The 16,297-nt window shown below is 47.4% G+C and overlaps 2 protein-coding genes across 7 annotated transcripts in view; one reads left to right on the plus strand and one right to left on the minus strand.

The window, feature by feature from the left end:
* Window positions 1-275: 275 nt before the first annotated feature.
* Window positions 276-5,878, plus strand: LOC143371425 (uncharacterized). Its single transcript, XM_076816581.1, has 14 exons — window positions 276-930; window positions 1,088-1,235; window positions 1,321-1,420; window positions 1,603-1,739; window positions 1,821-1,961; window positions 2,097-2,170; window positions 2,251-2,371; window positions 2,861-3,028; window positions 3,137-3,357; window positions 4,639-4,792; window positions 4,880-5,019; window positions 5,100-5,322; window positions 5,391-5,584; window positions 5,672-5,878. Exons 1-14 carry the CDS (start codon window positions 803-805, stop codon window positions 5,760-5,762), a joined length of 2,040 nt encoding a protein of 679 aa, XP_076672696.1. The 5' UTR covers window positions 276-802; the 3' UTR covers window positions 5,763-5,878.
* A 5,499-nt stretch (window positions 5,879-11,377) lies between these two features.
* LOC143371105 (glutamate receptor ionotropic, kainate 2) overlaps window positions 11,378-16,297 on the minus strand; it is a 115,195-nt gene continuing 110,275 nt past the window's right edge. For 2 of the 6 annotated variants that reach the window (XM_076815971.1, XM_076815972.1), the window contains exons 18-19: window positions 15,664-15,952; window positions 11,378-14,815 (exon numbers count right to left, since the gene is read on the minus strand). In XM_076815971.1, coding sequence (XP_076672086.1) covers window positions 14,809-14,815; window positions 15,664-15,952 — 296 coding nt within the window. In that variant the 3' untranslated portion in view covers window positions 11,378-14,808. Of the gene's footprint in view, window positions 14,816-15,663; window positions 15,953-16,297 lie in introns of those variants that run through there. The other 4 variants (XM_076815977.1, XM_076815975.1, XM_076815976.1 and 1 more) reach the window with 2 other exon arrangements.

Here is a 16,297-nt window from a genome sequence, read left to right on the forward strand (position 1 = left end):
TTTAGGGTTTTAGAAGATTCTAAAAGTATGGAGACAGAGAGTGGATTCACAGGTCTGACTTGCAACAGATTTTTAAGTCTGCTAGTTTTTGTCAGGAGTTACGTTTGATATAGTTTCTACTGAATTATACTTACACGAGGTTTAAGTAACTTTATGCTATGTTCTTTTTTTCGAAATACCAACGGTTGTAGCTTGGAGATTTATTTAACGATTTTGATTAAGCTGTGTTAATCTTTTAGCGTTAATGTTAATCTTTTAGCGTTCTGGTTAAGCAGTAGATTGTTTACAAACGGTGAGATTAAATTGTTTTACAATGTTGGGGTAACCCATGGTAGATACATATGTTAATTTGATTCTGTTAGGCGGATGCATAATTCACTCGCGCATTCACTTGAAATAGGTCAAAACCTGGTCGACACGAAGGTCTCGTACTTTCACTGCTTCGAACTATTTGAGGTTTGTCGCCGGTTCTGCGGTTTTCTTTCTTTTTTCTTAATAGGATATTTCTCTGGCAGGAGATTCTTGGGATATCGCGCGGCAAGGAGCAATGCCATTTGCGTTTATTAAGATTCCTTCGTCGAGGCCATCTAGTGCCGCGATATTTGCGGCAGAAAGCAATCCAGTTGTAATATTTCTAATAATATAATCGACACCTACTTCGCGTCGATCGTTCGTTCGACCACGTATACTCTCACTAACTGCGGAGTTCACGATCAATCCTTCCGTTCGACTCGTGTGCTTCGAACACAACGTCGTTACTCGGGAACACTTTCGGAAAATCCAGCAAAAATTCCCAACGTAAATGCTGTCACATTTGCTGATCAATGCTATCATATGCACGATGAGTCAGCCGAGCAACCCCTCCCAACCGCGGAAGAAACTTGCAAAGTGCTCTTCGGCTTCGACTTCGACTCGAAATAGCAATCACAAGTATCTCAAAGTTTTCCCATACCCCCGTCGAATCGACCGAATTGCACGAACATTTTACTGACCATTTCAAGAAGATTGTGAATAAATGTAGCAATAGCCCGTGCCGTGAATTTACGACCCCGTAGGTTATAATTTCACATGTTTCGTGCACTCGTAGACTGAAAAGAATCTCCTCTACGTCGACTTATATAGTGGACAGCGACGATGGTCGTGAGCGCGCCAAAAATCCGACATTAGATATCCCGAGTGTGGTTTCCGATCTGAAGAACGACATCAACCGCGTTATCAAGAGGGTTGATAAAACGGTAGTTGCATAATAATTCATTTACGTTAACGTCCATCGTCGTGCGACCGCCATGAGGAAGAATATGTCGCCAGCTTTTTCCTCAGACTTGCTCCACGATGTACAACAGCGGTAGAAAGTTTTGGAACCACTGCAACACGAAGCCATCCAGCATCTACCTGCCAAACAACGCTGTGATCGAAGAAGGTACCGGGCGCGTTAATCTTACTCGGCAACGACGTAACCTGTTGCGCGTGCCAGTGTCCGTCAGACAGAGACTCGCGACGAAAGTTGTTAGCTTCGTAGATCGGAGAAGTAGTCTCTACCTCGAATGCGAAGCTGTACTAACCATCGTTCCCCTCCTTTCTGAAACCCGAAATCTGTGGCAGAGAGCGAGCTGATCAGCGCGTTGACGAAGCAGCTGCACCAGGTCGAGTCTCAGATGCAAAAGGTGCAGACCGATTTGAAGAGAAACGAGGAGCAGTTGGCGTCGAAGAATCAGGAGATCAATCGCCTGAAGCGGAAGGTTCGGGGCCGGTTATCATTCGTCGATCGGCCACCCCCGTTCTCCATCATTTATAATCGCTCGGCTTTCGAATGGTCGCAGGTGAAGGAATGGGAGACCAAGAGCAAGAATCAGGAGAGCCTGCGAAAGGAGGAGCAGCAGCGGCGGCGACTCCAGGCGGATCAATCCGAGTGCCTTTACAAGAGATGCCTGATGCTCGAGAACAGAATCGTCGAGATGGAGGTTGAACGTTTCCCCAGCTTTGACGTATTCGTAGTATCATACGGTGGAAAGCGAGATATTTAATCGGATTACGATACTCGCGTCTTGTAACTGTGATATCGCGCCGGCGAAATTACCGTGTTCCTGTTGTTGCAGAAGTTCTTGGCCGATTACGGTCTGATCTGGGTCGGCGATACGAGCAGCCCCAAGTGCCCAGAGATGGTCCCCAAGTAAATCGAGTATACTCTACTATCCGCACACGCCTGACGCACGATCGAATTAACTGTCAGTTACCTCTGATGTCTTTCAGTAATTACATCGAGACTTGTTACAAGCAGATAATCGCGAACATCGACCAGCTGAACCTGGCCGCGGGGAAGGGCGAAGTTCACGTGCAGCACAACGAGAAAGGGAACGGGGCCACGTTCAAAGTAAAGTGCTCAGTTAAATACCCACAGAGCGTTGGCGTTCAATGCTTCCTGATACGTGTTCTTGTAACAGCCGCGAAAGAAATAGCATACTCAAAATATCGCACGTACAATCCGATCGATCCGCGCGTTAATCATCGTTACGCGTTCTCGCGTGCACGTTTCTTCCGCTCCTCTTTTTCCCCCGTTTAATTTTATACGGCGCCGATCGTCGCGCGACACCGGTGTCGATTTTCGACGCCAATCCTTCGGCCTCGGTGCATTCTAATGAAACGCAGAATGCTGACGTTAATCGCCTGCCGCCGGTTACAAGCGAATAGGAAGGACGTGCATGATTCACGGGCATGCACCGGCAACGTCACTTTGCATCGCGCTTTTTAACGTCCGTATTCGTTTCTTTATTTCCCTAACGTTGATGTAACACGGCCGCTCGCCGATGAGTAATTGAGCGTTACTACGATTAATTGAGTGTTATTTAACGATCGTTTGAAGACCCCTTCTTGCATGTCTCTAAAATTCTACAAAAACGGAATGACAGTTCAAGACGGCCCGTTGCGCCCTTTCGACCATCCAGCGACGGTGTCGTTCCTCCGCGACATTCTGGACGGTTATTTCCCATCTGAGTTGCAACAGGCTTATCCGAACGGAGTGCCTTTCAAGGTGAAGCTTCGAGTCCGAGTCCAGGCCGTCCACCCTGGGCTCAAGCGACCTTTTAGTTCTTGATCCGGAGGAAACAACGGATCGTTATCTCACACCGTCTTCTATTAGGTGGTGGATCACAGACACCAAATGTACTTGCGCAACACGGCCGAGTTTCCCGGCCAGGGTTATCGGCTGGGAAAGCAATCTCCCGCTGATAACACACTCTCATCGATCAAAGGCCACAGGCCTAGCACCACCTCCCAAAAGTCAACTCGTCGTAGCTCGCAACCGAAAGATAATCTATCTAGCAGCGATTTTTCTGCGAGCTTGGTTCCTGTGACATCCAGGTACAAGCATCGAAAACTTAGTTATTATAAGTAGAACGCTCGAAGGATAAGGGGAAAAACCGAGGAATGTCCATTTTTCGTGATTTTGCGATTTATGGCATACTAGCTTCACCACTCGGCTTCGCGCGGAATTTAGATTCTGATTTTATGAAAATAAATGGTTTTTATTTATTTTCTTTTTTTGCGAAAATAGTCACATTCGTCTGGATTAGCTAGGCATAATGAACTGGGACACATTTCGTCACGCCACAGTTTACCGCTCGAAAGTTTTTAGGCGATAGACAAACACGCAAGAACTTTCTGCTTTATATATTAAAGATTTTCTTGGTGACAACTGGGACTACAGAACTGTCGAATCCCAAAGGGTTATAAATTTCAAATGCCCCCGTAAGATAACAAAAACTAAGTGAAGGGTAAAAGGAAAAGTCATAAAACAGCTTTATAGAGAAACTTAAGGGGTCATGCCTAGTTGGCAGGCCAAAAAGAACGTCATTTTCGGGAATTTTTTGTGAAAAATGTGATGCATCTTTCTTGCAACTATTTCCTTATTTTAGAAGTACACATACTTAGCAACACTCAGTAATTTTGTTATAGGAAAATATTAAGAAATTATCGAATTACAGCCACTCCCCCGGAAGCTATTTTTTTTTAGCGGTGAGCACGATTTCTCCGAGCTGGATCATCTCAAACCGAAAAGTGAAGAAGATTCTGTTAAAATATGAATTTATCTGGTTCGTGAAGGAAGGATTTTTGTTTTTGATGAAAACTCTATTTTTAATTCACTAAAAACGAACAATCCAGACATCGAAAAATCATGACTTTGCGTTAAACGTCCGCCATTTTGTCTGAAATCATTTTTCTGAAAAATCCTTCGTTCACGAACCAGATAAACTCACATATTAACAGAATCTTCTTGACTTTCTGATTTCAGATGATCCAGCTCGGAGAAATCGTGCTCACCGCGCAGCGCCATTATAAAAACAGCTTCCGCGAGATTGGCTGTTATTCCTTCATTATTTAATATTTTCCTATAACAAAATTACTGAGGGTTGCTGAATATATGTACTTTTAAAATAGGGAAATAGTTATAAGAAACATACATCACATTTTTCACAAAAAATTCCCGAAAATGACGTCCTTTTTCGTCTGCCAACTAGGCATGACCCCTTAAGTTTCTCGATAAAGCTGTTCCATGACTTTCCCTGTTACCCTTCACTTAGCTTTTGTTATCTTGAATGTTCACTTTGTTACGAGCTTTATGGATCTGACGCTTGCCGACAGATCGTTGAAACAGAAAACTGTTTCTGAGCCTCCTCCCATCGAAATGTACGTCCTGCGCTCACAAATACTGGCATCGCACAATAACATCTGTTCTGACACGCACTTGCAGTCGCACATTAACGCTGAGCTGGGTTTGAGTAGCCGGAAAGAGAAGGTAGATATCGATAATGCACCGTTTCTGGAACCAAGTGAATTTATTCCAAGCACGATATAATGCTCGCTTTGAATTGCCTTTTGCAAGCGAGATTTGGCCGCAAAACCTGCAGAATACGACGTTTCTGTGCGAGAAGGAAGCCTCAAGTCCAGAGGTACGTTCAGGTTCCCAAGTTCTGGTAGGTGTTACCATAGTTCGACCGATAGATCATCCAGGCTATCCCCCAGGTAACACGTTCCTCGAATTTCTATTCTTTGTTGAGCTTCGGCAATGTTTACGTAGAATTTCAAAGTAATTCTGCCTTCAGTCGATTGGAGAGCGCCGAATACCGCCTTCGACATCGATCCAGATCCGCCAGCTTGCCAAACTCTCGCATGTCCATTCAGGGAAAGTCTGCGACGAGGACGAAAACACCCGCGGACTTCACTAACGCCGATGTTTCTCAATTTCCTAACGCTCCGTGTAATTATAGTGCGACGAAGAAGAATCAACGGGCCACCAAATCAGTGATACCAGTCAGAAAGAGCGCAGTAAGAAGACTAGACTGCTTTCGGATGGAGAAATGGAACGTCATTTCTAAGTTTCTTCGTCGTTACAGCCCCCGATTCTGCACCAAATTAACGAACCGACGGGAAAGCCGGGTGAACTCCGATTGAAAGTCAGATCATTGAACGGTGGTACTATATACTTGGTTCACGTATCCGCTGACGAACCAATCGCTCGGCTCTACCAATTGTTAGACAATTCTATGGCGAGGACTGTTCCTCGGGGGTACAAAGTGGTCCTCAGTGGGTAAGCTCGCAGTTTTACCCTGACAGTCCTACATTTTCTTACGTCGTTCAAACTAACCCAGAAGCATCCACTTTCTTGTTACTTCAGTTATTCACCGAGGAGACTGGAGCAACTAGGAACGAGCCTAAGAGATATCGGCATCACCAGGGACAGCGTTCTGCATTTGGTGAACGATTGAAGGATATTAATTATAGAACTTTTAATCGCGATAATTTTCAAAGTATCTTTGTGTACATACTGTTGTACAGAGATTTCACACACCAGGCGTTTGTGGGAAATATATCGAGTTATTGATCGAAATGATATTTTCAAAATTCATTATTTAATATCGTCGAACGGTAAGTATAACCGCGGGACCTTGTTCTTCAAAGGTAGATACGAGGATTCCTCAGAAGTTATTTTACCATTATTGGATACACAGCGCCTGGTCGATATACCCTCCTTTGTTATTAACGTTTGTTCTATTAATATGTAACGTCCGAGAGCAACGTCGTATATACATAGCTGCAAACAGAGCCCAATGACCATCCTTGTAATTAACCCCAGGATATCCTCCATTCCGTACCTTGGGGGCACATTGATTTATGTCCCACCTTGTTGGTCATGCACTTGAGTACATACGCTCGTCTCCAAGACGCTCGGTAAATCTCATCGTAGTAATGAAACCGGCGTTCCTTATCTCTGATTATCTATCGGACGGATTCAAGCCTCCACTTTAAAAGATGGCCAGATGGATGGGTGCCCATCGACGATTATGAAAGTTTGTGCCTTGAGGAGTGTACTCATAGAATCTCGTTGAAATTTTGTTGCAAATCTCAGCTACACCTGGATGCTGCAGAATTCATGAATATAAAAGAAACTGGACTGCAGCGAGAGTTGCTGCAGGAACTTTTAAGGAAGCGCCGACTGTTCGTGACGTTGATGTCTCATTACTGGCTTCCGACAGGAGAACTTCGAATCCCGAGAAATATCGATGGTTCCCGTCGCGATTCCGCGACTCGAATACAACGCTCGAGCTCTGCCTCGAATCCTACGTGCCGATAATGGAATATTCAGTAGTCGCTTAGGAAACTCTTCTATGCATTTGTCGCCGAAGAGGATTTCCACTCGTTACCCGCCGAGCGGATTGCGTCCCCGGCGTGACGAAATGTTTCGGCGAAATCATCGTCGCTCAGAGACGGGAAGAAATTCGCCCGCGACGAAGCGGAGAAGCATTTTTCAAAAGCAAACGTAGAGTTGCCGAAAGGGCTCCTCTGATTACGAGAATTTAATAAAATTTCTAATAATAAAACTTATCGGAATTGGGATTTAACTTATCTGATTAGAGCCACCGCCACTTCCTTCGATCTTCATATCTCCGGCACACAATTCGGGAAGCATACACTTGACTCCGGACTGGATTAACTTCAAGTCCACCTCCAGTCTTCATCAAGGATTCGCAAAGAATACACCTCCAACGAGCGCGCGCCATTTCAGAGCAGTCGTCCCCGCCGTTGCTCGTATTTCATCGTGAGATAACGCTAGTCTCCCAGAAAACCGCTATTACTCCCCCACCGAGGGCATTACGACGAATTTCGTTGGCTACCACTTATCCCTCGGAAAGATTAAAGCCGCGAAAGCGTCTCGAAACACGACGATCCAAGGTGGTGCAGATAGTGGAAAGCCTCGTTCCACCTCTACACCTACACGTGCCTCTCGTTTCGTACGATTGGGGCTTCTTTACGAATGCTTTCCTTTCTGCTGTCCTTAAAAAAAGGTAGATGTACCCACCGGGTAAATGTCAGCCAGATAACTGACCGCGTAAAAAGTCCGGGCGATACGTTACGCTCGATTTATTTGATCTACGGTAGGCAGACCGGGTTCCAGAGAGACCCGGGTGCTTTTTACAGTTCACGCGGAACCACCGCCAGCAGAGATAAGGGTGGTAGTAGCGGGACTATCTGCGAAAGCGGGGATGAATGATGATTGGGGCTGGGTGCAGCGTTACCTTGAAAATCATCATTTCCCGTTCCGAGGCTCATTATCGTTTTGTTTCGGGCTGGCCTGGCTGTCAAATGCAGTTTTTCTTTGCATTACGGAGTGTTCCTCGGCGAAGCGGTAACGAAGTTCGAGCAATTTAGAAGCAATTAGGAGTGAGGGCCGAGCTAATGGAGCAGGGCAATGATTCGACAAGGGAAGTTAGCGAACCGGGTGTAATTAAAATTTCATTAAAAGAAATTTCCGTTTTAAGCGCAGAAAGTTAAATCGTTACACTCTTTGCTATTATATCGTAGGGGGATTTTCGTAGTTACTGTGCTTTTAGCATCGCAAGAACGCTCGGCTGAAATGTGGAATATCGGGAACGGATTCTAGCTTCTAGTGCTCATTGATTTCCCAGACAAAAGGCAATGGTAGATGGTAGCGTCGCCCCTTCTGAACCCCTGTCACTTTTCTCGATTGTTCTATCAATCAGCGATCTGTTCCCGCATTTTTTCGCATTCATCCCGCGAATCGCACCGATTGAACTGTCAACGGAAGCTTCCCGATCCGACGCGAGCAACAGAAATCCCTCTCCGCGTTTCACGAGCTTACAAGCCGCCGCTTCGCCGACAGTGGGCGTATTTAATTGGTTAATTAAAACGCTGATGATTCGGGGCATCCAGTGTTGCCTACTCTGTTTCAGATCCCACACACGTTACTTTCGTATTTTAATGATTACGAAGACGCCAAGCACGGTAAAGTTACTGAAGTGTAAAGGTGCGAATCCACGATGAGATTTCAAGTGAGATTTTAAGTTTTCCCTAGCTGTACTCGGATAGAACTTCTACGCAAGAAGATCCACCGCCACGATTCTCGTACAGCACCGTATTCGTTCTTCTTCCATAATCTGGCAAAATGAGAAAATAGGTGGCGGATTTCGGTACAACATGACGTAATCCTGTCCAACTTACGAAGATTGGACAGGTATGAAGGATATCCAACTCGAAGCCTCGGCACACTCGTACCCACCAGCGTGCACCAACGAATACACTCGCGTCGTTCGGCGATAAATCATCAGTCGGTATCTAATTGTAAAAAATGATGGACAGGGAAGACTGAGGAGAAGGAATGGCCCGAACTTGACGGGGGTGGATCGTTCGCTTCTTACCATTTTCCAGTATCTTCCTCTTTGCCGTTATTCTTCTGCTCTTCCTATCCGCCGTTCGTTCGTCGAACGCAGGGCTATATTAAATTACCATGCGTTACGAAGATCAATTATTTAAAATTAATTATTTAGCCACCTGGAGATATATACTCTGCACAGACAAAAGAAATACACTTGACCAGGGCCGGCGGAACCCATTATGCAAAGTAATGCGCCGCATAACGGCGCCAGCCGAAGGGGGTGCTAAAAACTATATCGAGGACTTAATAATAAAGGAATCCCATATAAACAAAATGTAAATGTAATTCTTTCTTATTGTACCTCGTAAAGGCAAAACATATTAAATAGAAAACAGGTGCAAAAATTTAGGAGCGCCAAAAATTTTCTTGCATAAGGGCGCCAACCATCCTCGCACCGGCCCTGCACTTGACACATTTCGTTTCGATCTATTAACTGCGCAATTACGGAACTTCTTTCTTGATGAAGAATCTTTCCTCTTTGATCAGATGCCGATTTTATCGTCCGTGGACAGGATGGCGATAGATTCACGAGGCCAAATCACGCGTATACCTCTGTAATTCGCTAACGAACGGCCTAAACGTCGGAAACGAGGGGTTCGTTCCAACAGAGAGGAGGTGGGTGACATCTGCTTTGAAGTATCGAGGTATTGCGAAGCTCGCAATTTGTCTGGGCGCCTCCGAACGTGCTCGAGGCAGGTCAAAGGGAAATGGCGATCCTTTAAAAAGGAAACGAAGGATCCTGTTCCAGTTTCTTTCCAAACTCCGACACCCTAACTTCCCGCCACTTTGCGAAAATTTGCTTTTATTAAAAATACAAAGAAGGCTGCATAACTTTGCGCAGAAGAATGTCCGAATGAAGTCCTCCTCCGCCGCCGTGGCCGACGAAAACGTTTCCAAGGCTTCCCCCCTGCGAACGAGTGCGGCACTCGGAGGCCCCGCTCGAATCCCCATTAACGACGGAGAATTCATTGAATCGCCCGGCGATGTCGCAAGAATTAACGAGTGCGACACGATCGGAAGCCAGTAAAGCTTCGAATAACCGAGGGGGATTCTTATTCCGCGCCAGCTCTGCTCAACCCTCCCCATTACCGACCTCCCTTTCATCTTTTCGTCTTCAGCGAGCTACGATGACGACGACTGGCCCAGATTTTAACGGGCTCCCTTTGACGCGGCGCCGTCAAATGAATGCAATTTTCAATGTGGAAGCTCAGCCACTTGGCTGACAATCCAGTCCACTCGAGCCAGTCGGAAGGAAATGCCCGAGCGACGCGTGAAACCCCTATAAATAGAGACGCGATACCGTCGACGAGCAATTTCACTCCCCGATTCCAGGGACGTGGCGCATTATCCTGCAAAAATTATTCCCCTTCGCTTACTGGAAGTGGCACTTCATCATCGTAATATAGGAGCGGAAACTAGGCGTCCGCCATCGACGTGTTTCCGATCGTTTCGCGTAATTGCTGTACGTATCGGCCAGGCGCGCTTCCAGGGGAGAAAGTTTTGTTCCCTTCGTCAATAACGGCCACTTCGCAGCAGCGGCGCCAGAGGAATCTAAGAAACAATGCGTTCGTTTTCAAGTACTTCTCCACTGTTCTCGCCCCCAGAAGCTGCCCCAAGAACGAAAATCAACGCGAAATTTCGATTTCTAACTTCCCGCGACTAGTGTATGCTGCGACATGCTCTGTCGATACCATTAACGCTGAATGCGCCGGGGGGCAGTAACTTTCAGCCGCTTTTTCAACGTTCGCGTACGTCCAGCGTGTACTGTGAATAAAAAAAGAACGAAAGAGTACAATATCCAGAGGAATTATCGACGTTTTGCTCGAGCCCGGTTGGAGTACGTCGTCAATTTCTACTTGTCGATAGTCAGGACGTAACAGAGGAAACTGAAATCGACTCGGAAAGAGGGACAGCGGGCCGATAGGTCCGGCTAGGAAATGAGGTTTGCATAAATGATGTAACGGCCGTGGTAAACGAAATCACGTCGACGTAGAGGAAGGGAAGCCGCTGGCCCTGAATATGTATCGAGGGATCACGGATGTGATTGATGAAGCGACGCATTGAGTCGTCGTCCTGTCCACAATGGGGTCCGTGTCGTCTCTACAGCGTCCTACCTGGACCGATCCATAACGACGACGAATTCGCTCCGCACAGAAACAAAATCACCGTGAATTGCTAGAACCATTTATTGTGCTCGTCGAATCGCTGCAAAAGGAGAAGCTTGCGGAGGGAGGACAAATGGTTTAGCGTTCTATGAGTTCGTCGCATTGAATTCCATTCTTCGCTGGCGAGGAGGGGTGGAATGGGATTGTTCTGGCGCGACTTATCTTTCTGGATGATTTTCGCATGGAGTAGAAAAAGTGTCTCGAAGAGATTCAGTAAAACATGTATATAACAACATTTAATTGTCTGTTATTTCGGAGAGATATGTTCAAGTTGACGATTTCACTGCGTATCACAATCACTCGATCGGAGGGCCGAGAATCGGAAGCTGGTTACCGCGACGCTTCGAACCGAGGCTCTGACGGGATGCCGGGCAGCGGATCCCGTGGAGCGGCTCTGTTCCCGCGAGTTCCCAGGCCCCCCGATCGCAAAAGGAAGTCAACGTGTGTCCGACTGCTACGCCAAGTGTAGAAATGTCTAGGTCGATTAAGTAAATAAAATTTATTTATTGAATAGTGGCACACCAGTGATGACGCGACAAGTAGTCATGAACCTTTGAACGCTGTTGACCAGCACTCCGCGTTCAAACGCCATCATTTCTTTCTATTCGCAGGCAATCCTATTATCGTCGATGCCCGCCTGCCTCATCCCTCGAATGCATTTCAAGGAAATATGCGGCCGCGGCGACGCGGAGCCGCCCGTAGAAACGAATCGTGCCACCGTCGTTACGATTTATGCGTTCCCAGGCCGAACGAGGATACAGTTCTGATTAATACCGCGAAAGTAGGCGGGGAGAAAAATGAATCGTGGCTCGATCGCGACGCGGGAAAAAAGACAATCAATTAATCCAGGAAGGATGAAGAATTCATTTGTTACAGGTGGAAGTATCGATCTCCCCGGTGTAATTACGTTAGCTCTCGATTGCCACGGGAGCTGTCAATTTCTCCTAATGCCTTTCTCCGCCACTCTCGTGACAAGGGGGTTCTCATCCCCGGGCAGTGAAATAAATTGTTTCCCCGGGTCATTTAAATTACCTTCTGCTGGATCCAATGCGCCAACCGAGATAAATAAAGCCTGGGAATCTCTATCGATCTTGCTAGGCAATCGCGTTCAACGTTTTGTTGTAGCTGACACCTCGTCACGTGTCAATACTTCACGCATACCGTGCACAACTTCGTTTCGACCTCCTTCCGGAGGCGTCGCTGTCATACGAGGCGCGGTCGACGTTGGCAGATAAACGCGTCGAACATCAAAAGCGTCGTGACTGCTTGTCAGTTCTCTGACGGCAGCACAGATTACTCGTTCCTTTGGCACGATTCGTTCTCCCTTTTTCTCATCATACACGCTCAATCACTCACGGATCACCCGCATCATCATTCTCCCACCGCAGACTCGCTAAACAACGCCTCAACAAATACCCGTCGCAACGGAATGACGCCTCCGACAATCGTCCCTCCTTTACGTGTACATACATGTGTATATGCATATCAATACGACGCTTTGCAGGGTAGTCGCGCAGCACGCGACCACCGCCTCGAAATTCGTGAAAAACACTCGCTGTACAACGTTACCGTTAGTAATAATAAATTTGTCGATCGTGTCAAAATACGACTGGGTCTCTTACGCGGCTACGCACTCCTCTATAGCATTAAGTCTCAACTAACGTGTGTTCCTGTACGCGCACCGTGCACGTATCTAGCACGATCTCCCGGTGAATTGTGTCTGTCGATCACCAATCGTCCAACAGTTCGATTATCGTGTACGACCGTGTCTGCGGTACACCACTCCGTCGACTCGGCACGCTATCCCTTAAAATAAGTCGCGGGATCCTCTTGCTTTCGCTCCTCTTCTGATCCAAGTGACGGTGTTCTGGTGTGATCGATCTCCCGAGGCCTCGATTTCCTCTACTATGAGCGTGCCCCTCCGTCCTTCGTATAAAATGCTTGAAAGATCGTGGTCCGCGGTGCAGCGAGACTCGTATTCATCTTCCACCGTGATCGTCAGCGAGAAGCGACGTGGAAGTGAAGGTAAGGGCGCGAAATCGTGACATCCAGGAATTTTGTACTTTACCCAATCGAAAGCTGAACGAGCTGAACGGTCCCCACGTCTTGTCACCCTCTGAAAACAGTTGAAACTTGCCCCGGGAGGCTCGTGAGATCTCGTTTCCCGCTCGACGATGAACTCGGTATCCAAGAAGTCGATCTAACGCGGTCGACTCTACTTTCTCCAAGTAACTTCATCGTTCTGGGCCCACGCACGCTTGGGACGATACAAATTTCGCTTGGTTAATCTGCTCCGTGATATCGCGCCGCGCACAGGCTTGCCTTTCGCTCAGCGTTCTGTGTTTTCGGTTAGATTGGTGCGTTTCCCGCGATCGTTATACGGCTGCAGTTCACGCTTTACGGTCGATGACGGTGCACGTGAGACGATCCTTTGTGCCTTTGCGTTTTCGCCCCTTTCTTCGACGCGATACGCACCACTTCCAGGCCTTCGCTCCTCTCTACGTCCTTTATTTACTTCGTTGTGCATGTTCCGTGCAACGTTCCTGATCGAGCTTGAATTTTCACTTGAAAAGCCTTCGACCTCGAAAATTCTGAGGACCGACCGGTTGCAGGATGATTCTCTACTTGGTCGATGTCGTATGTACTAGACCGTTTGACTATGTTTTAGGCTAGCTCTTGGCAGTGATCACTATAAGTTTGGTCCGAGGCTAATCACACCGTGTTAATGGTCGTCGATCGATCCAGCATCGTCCTCGACTCTTCCGCTTCATCTAATCTCGTCGACATTCACAGTTTATACCTTGGATTTCGCCTCCTGTTCGCGGAGAACCGAGTATTCGATCAGAATCCAGGGACACGGCACCATCAGTACCTCGCGCTAGAAATCTTCCTTCGTGGTGATGGATGGAGGTTATTGTCTTCGATGACCATTCCCCGTCAGACACGCACCATTCGAGCCCCACTTTAAGCCTGTTTCGATATGTTTAACTTGAACTGCGGCCCCGCGTGTCCCGCGGCTCGCAGGGGCATGGTTCATCGCGCTGGGCTGTGTAGGCGCAATTCAATTGAACGTTTAGCCATTGGTCGAACCCTCGATTGCCCCGAAAGTTCTTGCCCCGGGAAATGCTGGGGCACGAAACCTGCCCCTGATCGATCGAAATCGCCCACGGCATTCCATTTACCGCTCGACCACATGGAGCTCGGCCCTTTTCACCGTGACGCCTTTCGGTCGCGATCGATCCCGTTTCATTATTCGATCAGCATCGGCAACGAGCGTCCCGCCGCTGCTCTCTGGGTAGAAAGTAGAAAGCTTCTTTGCAGCAGAAGCGTCACGTTCTACGATCGATTCTATCGTGATCAGATTTCGTTCGCGACGCCGGCCTGAGTATCGCTTGTCAGGCTTCACGGCTCCCGGCTCCTTTCCGCGATCTCCGGGTCGACGGTCGTCTCGTTCGATTGTAACGCGGTCCTCGATCCCACTCGCGCGACTCCTGATAGTCCGATGGGACCCCCGTTTTTTGGCACACGCTGCAGCGCGGAGCTCATTCACCGCTGTACCCCTCTAAATGAATGCCACTCGATCGACTTGGTCACGTGGACGACGGTTCGATCGATGATCCGAGGTCGCCGATGGCGCCAGCCAGGCCGCGTTGCGGTCCACCCACCCGCCTCGGCGACTACATATGCTATAAGCAGGTCTCCTTCTGGTCGACCACGTTCACGACCACGGACGCTTGGGTGGGCAGCTCCTTCTGGACAGGCACACCTGTCGGCACCTCCTCCAGTATGGGTCAAAGGGTCGTGGTCCTCGACACGGCCGCCGAGGGCGGGGGTGGTGGCGGCGGAGGTGATATCACCACGTCTGGCTCACCCGCCAGGTCGCAGTCGAATCTCCAGAGAATACTCTCAGGGTGGTCACCTCCTGGACATCAAAGGAATATATGCTTTACACGTGTTACTTGTACACTCGGATAATGGATCTGCAAACCTTTCGTTTTCGTAATACAACCAATTTAATGGGAGAAGACCGATTAAACGGCTTATTTCTGTATCAATTTTTAGGAATTTTTTGCAAAGATACCAATGCGCTAATCCTTTCGGAAATTGCTTTGTGGCTTCATTTGTGAATCTTTAGAGAATATGAAAAAAAATGGTATGCAAAAATAGGGGTTATATCCGGAGTTATAGTGCTTCAAATAGAGGGCCTTACAAAAATCATATGCGCTTTGTTAGCAGAAAATCAGCCTTTGTAATTGTCTGAAATAGAAAATTTAAAAATTTATGTAATCTGTATGAATGTGGCTAGCGCTTCAACTAGATTAAATGAGAAATACCGAAAACTAAAAAAAATGGCAGCGTCTAAAATCGACATCGATTTCTGCAAAAAATTCGCTGTTTTTTTAAGTCGTAAAAGTCTATTTTTGCAGAAACCGATTTAGTTTTAATACCGGTGAGAATGGGACATCTGCTGAAGATATATGCCAAGAATGAAGTAAATTGGGTATTTGGTTTTTGAGATATCATGCTAATCAATTCTTTTAATTGATTTTTTTAAAATGTTGTCTAAATATGTGCAAATATAAAGTTTTTAATTAATATAATTCGAGGATTTCTAAAAAAAAAATCCCGCGTATTGGATTCTTTTCGGGCCGTCAAGATAGGGAGACCCCTTAAGTAGGCATCATTATGAATTACTCTGCTGCATTGTATTAATATTGCTGTATATAGAAATGGCAATGAAACGAGACATTGCGTTATAAATTGGCTAACCTTGACCCAACACGATGCTTGATGAGCCCCGTCTCTGCCTCGGTGGGGGTGGTTGGTGCTTGTGCGTATGACTGTGACTGTGGCTGTGTGAATGTGAGTGGCAGTGTATGTGACGTGTGCGCGTGGGTGTGGCTTTGCACTGTGGCGGTTGCTGTTGTTGCTGCTGCTGCGGCTGATGATGAAGATGAGGATGAGGCCTGTGCTAGGTGCTCCCGCCACGGGCCGCTGCCACTTGATCGAAGCTCAATGATTTCTTCATCTCCGTCATCGACAACGCACCACCCTCCTGCTGATGGAAGCAAACCGCTGGTGTTAGCTATATCGGGGCGGCCGTCTGCGGCGAACGACTCGCCGGGGCCCGTCGTCGCGACGCGACGTAGCCGCGGGCGAGCGAGTTATTAAAAGTTGCGAGGCGGTCGTTAAAACTTGTCGAAACTTTATAAAAGCTCGTAAAGGAGTTTACACCGGGTCACGTAGCCCCTATGTATCGAACCCGTTGCTTCCCGGCCATTGATTGGCCCCAAGGAATTTCGAGGACGGGAGCGGATCCGTATCTAGGCGGCGAGGAGTTTCGGAAATAGGGATCGTTATCTCACCCGACGGAATTTCCAGAATGGAGTGCCGCCGATTTGTC

This window comes from Andrena cerasifolii, chromosome 7 (genome assembly GCF_050908995.1).
Source record: "Andrena cerasifolii isolate SP2316 chromosome 7, iyAndCera1_principal, whole genome shotgun sequence".
NCBI lineage: Eukaryota > Metazoa > Arthropoda > Insecta > Hymenoptera > Andrenidae > Andrena > Andrena cerasifolii.

Bases quoted from the DNA above. Each gene is read 5' to 3' on its own strand.
- LOC143371425 (XM_076816581.1), top strand. From the start codon at position 803: ATGCTGTCACATTTGCTGATCAATGCTATCATATGCACGATGAGTCAG. The intron at 2,372-2,860 runs GTAAAGTGCTCA...GATCGTTTGAAG, and splicing joins GGAACGGGGCCACGTTCAAA to ACCCCTTCTTGCATGTCTCT. The intron at 4,793-4,879 runs GTAGATATCGAT...GCCTTTTGCAAG, and splicing joins TGAGTAGCCGGAAAGAGAAG to CGAGATTTGGCCGCAAAACC.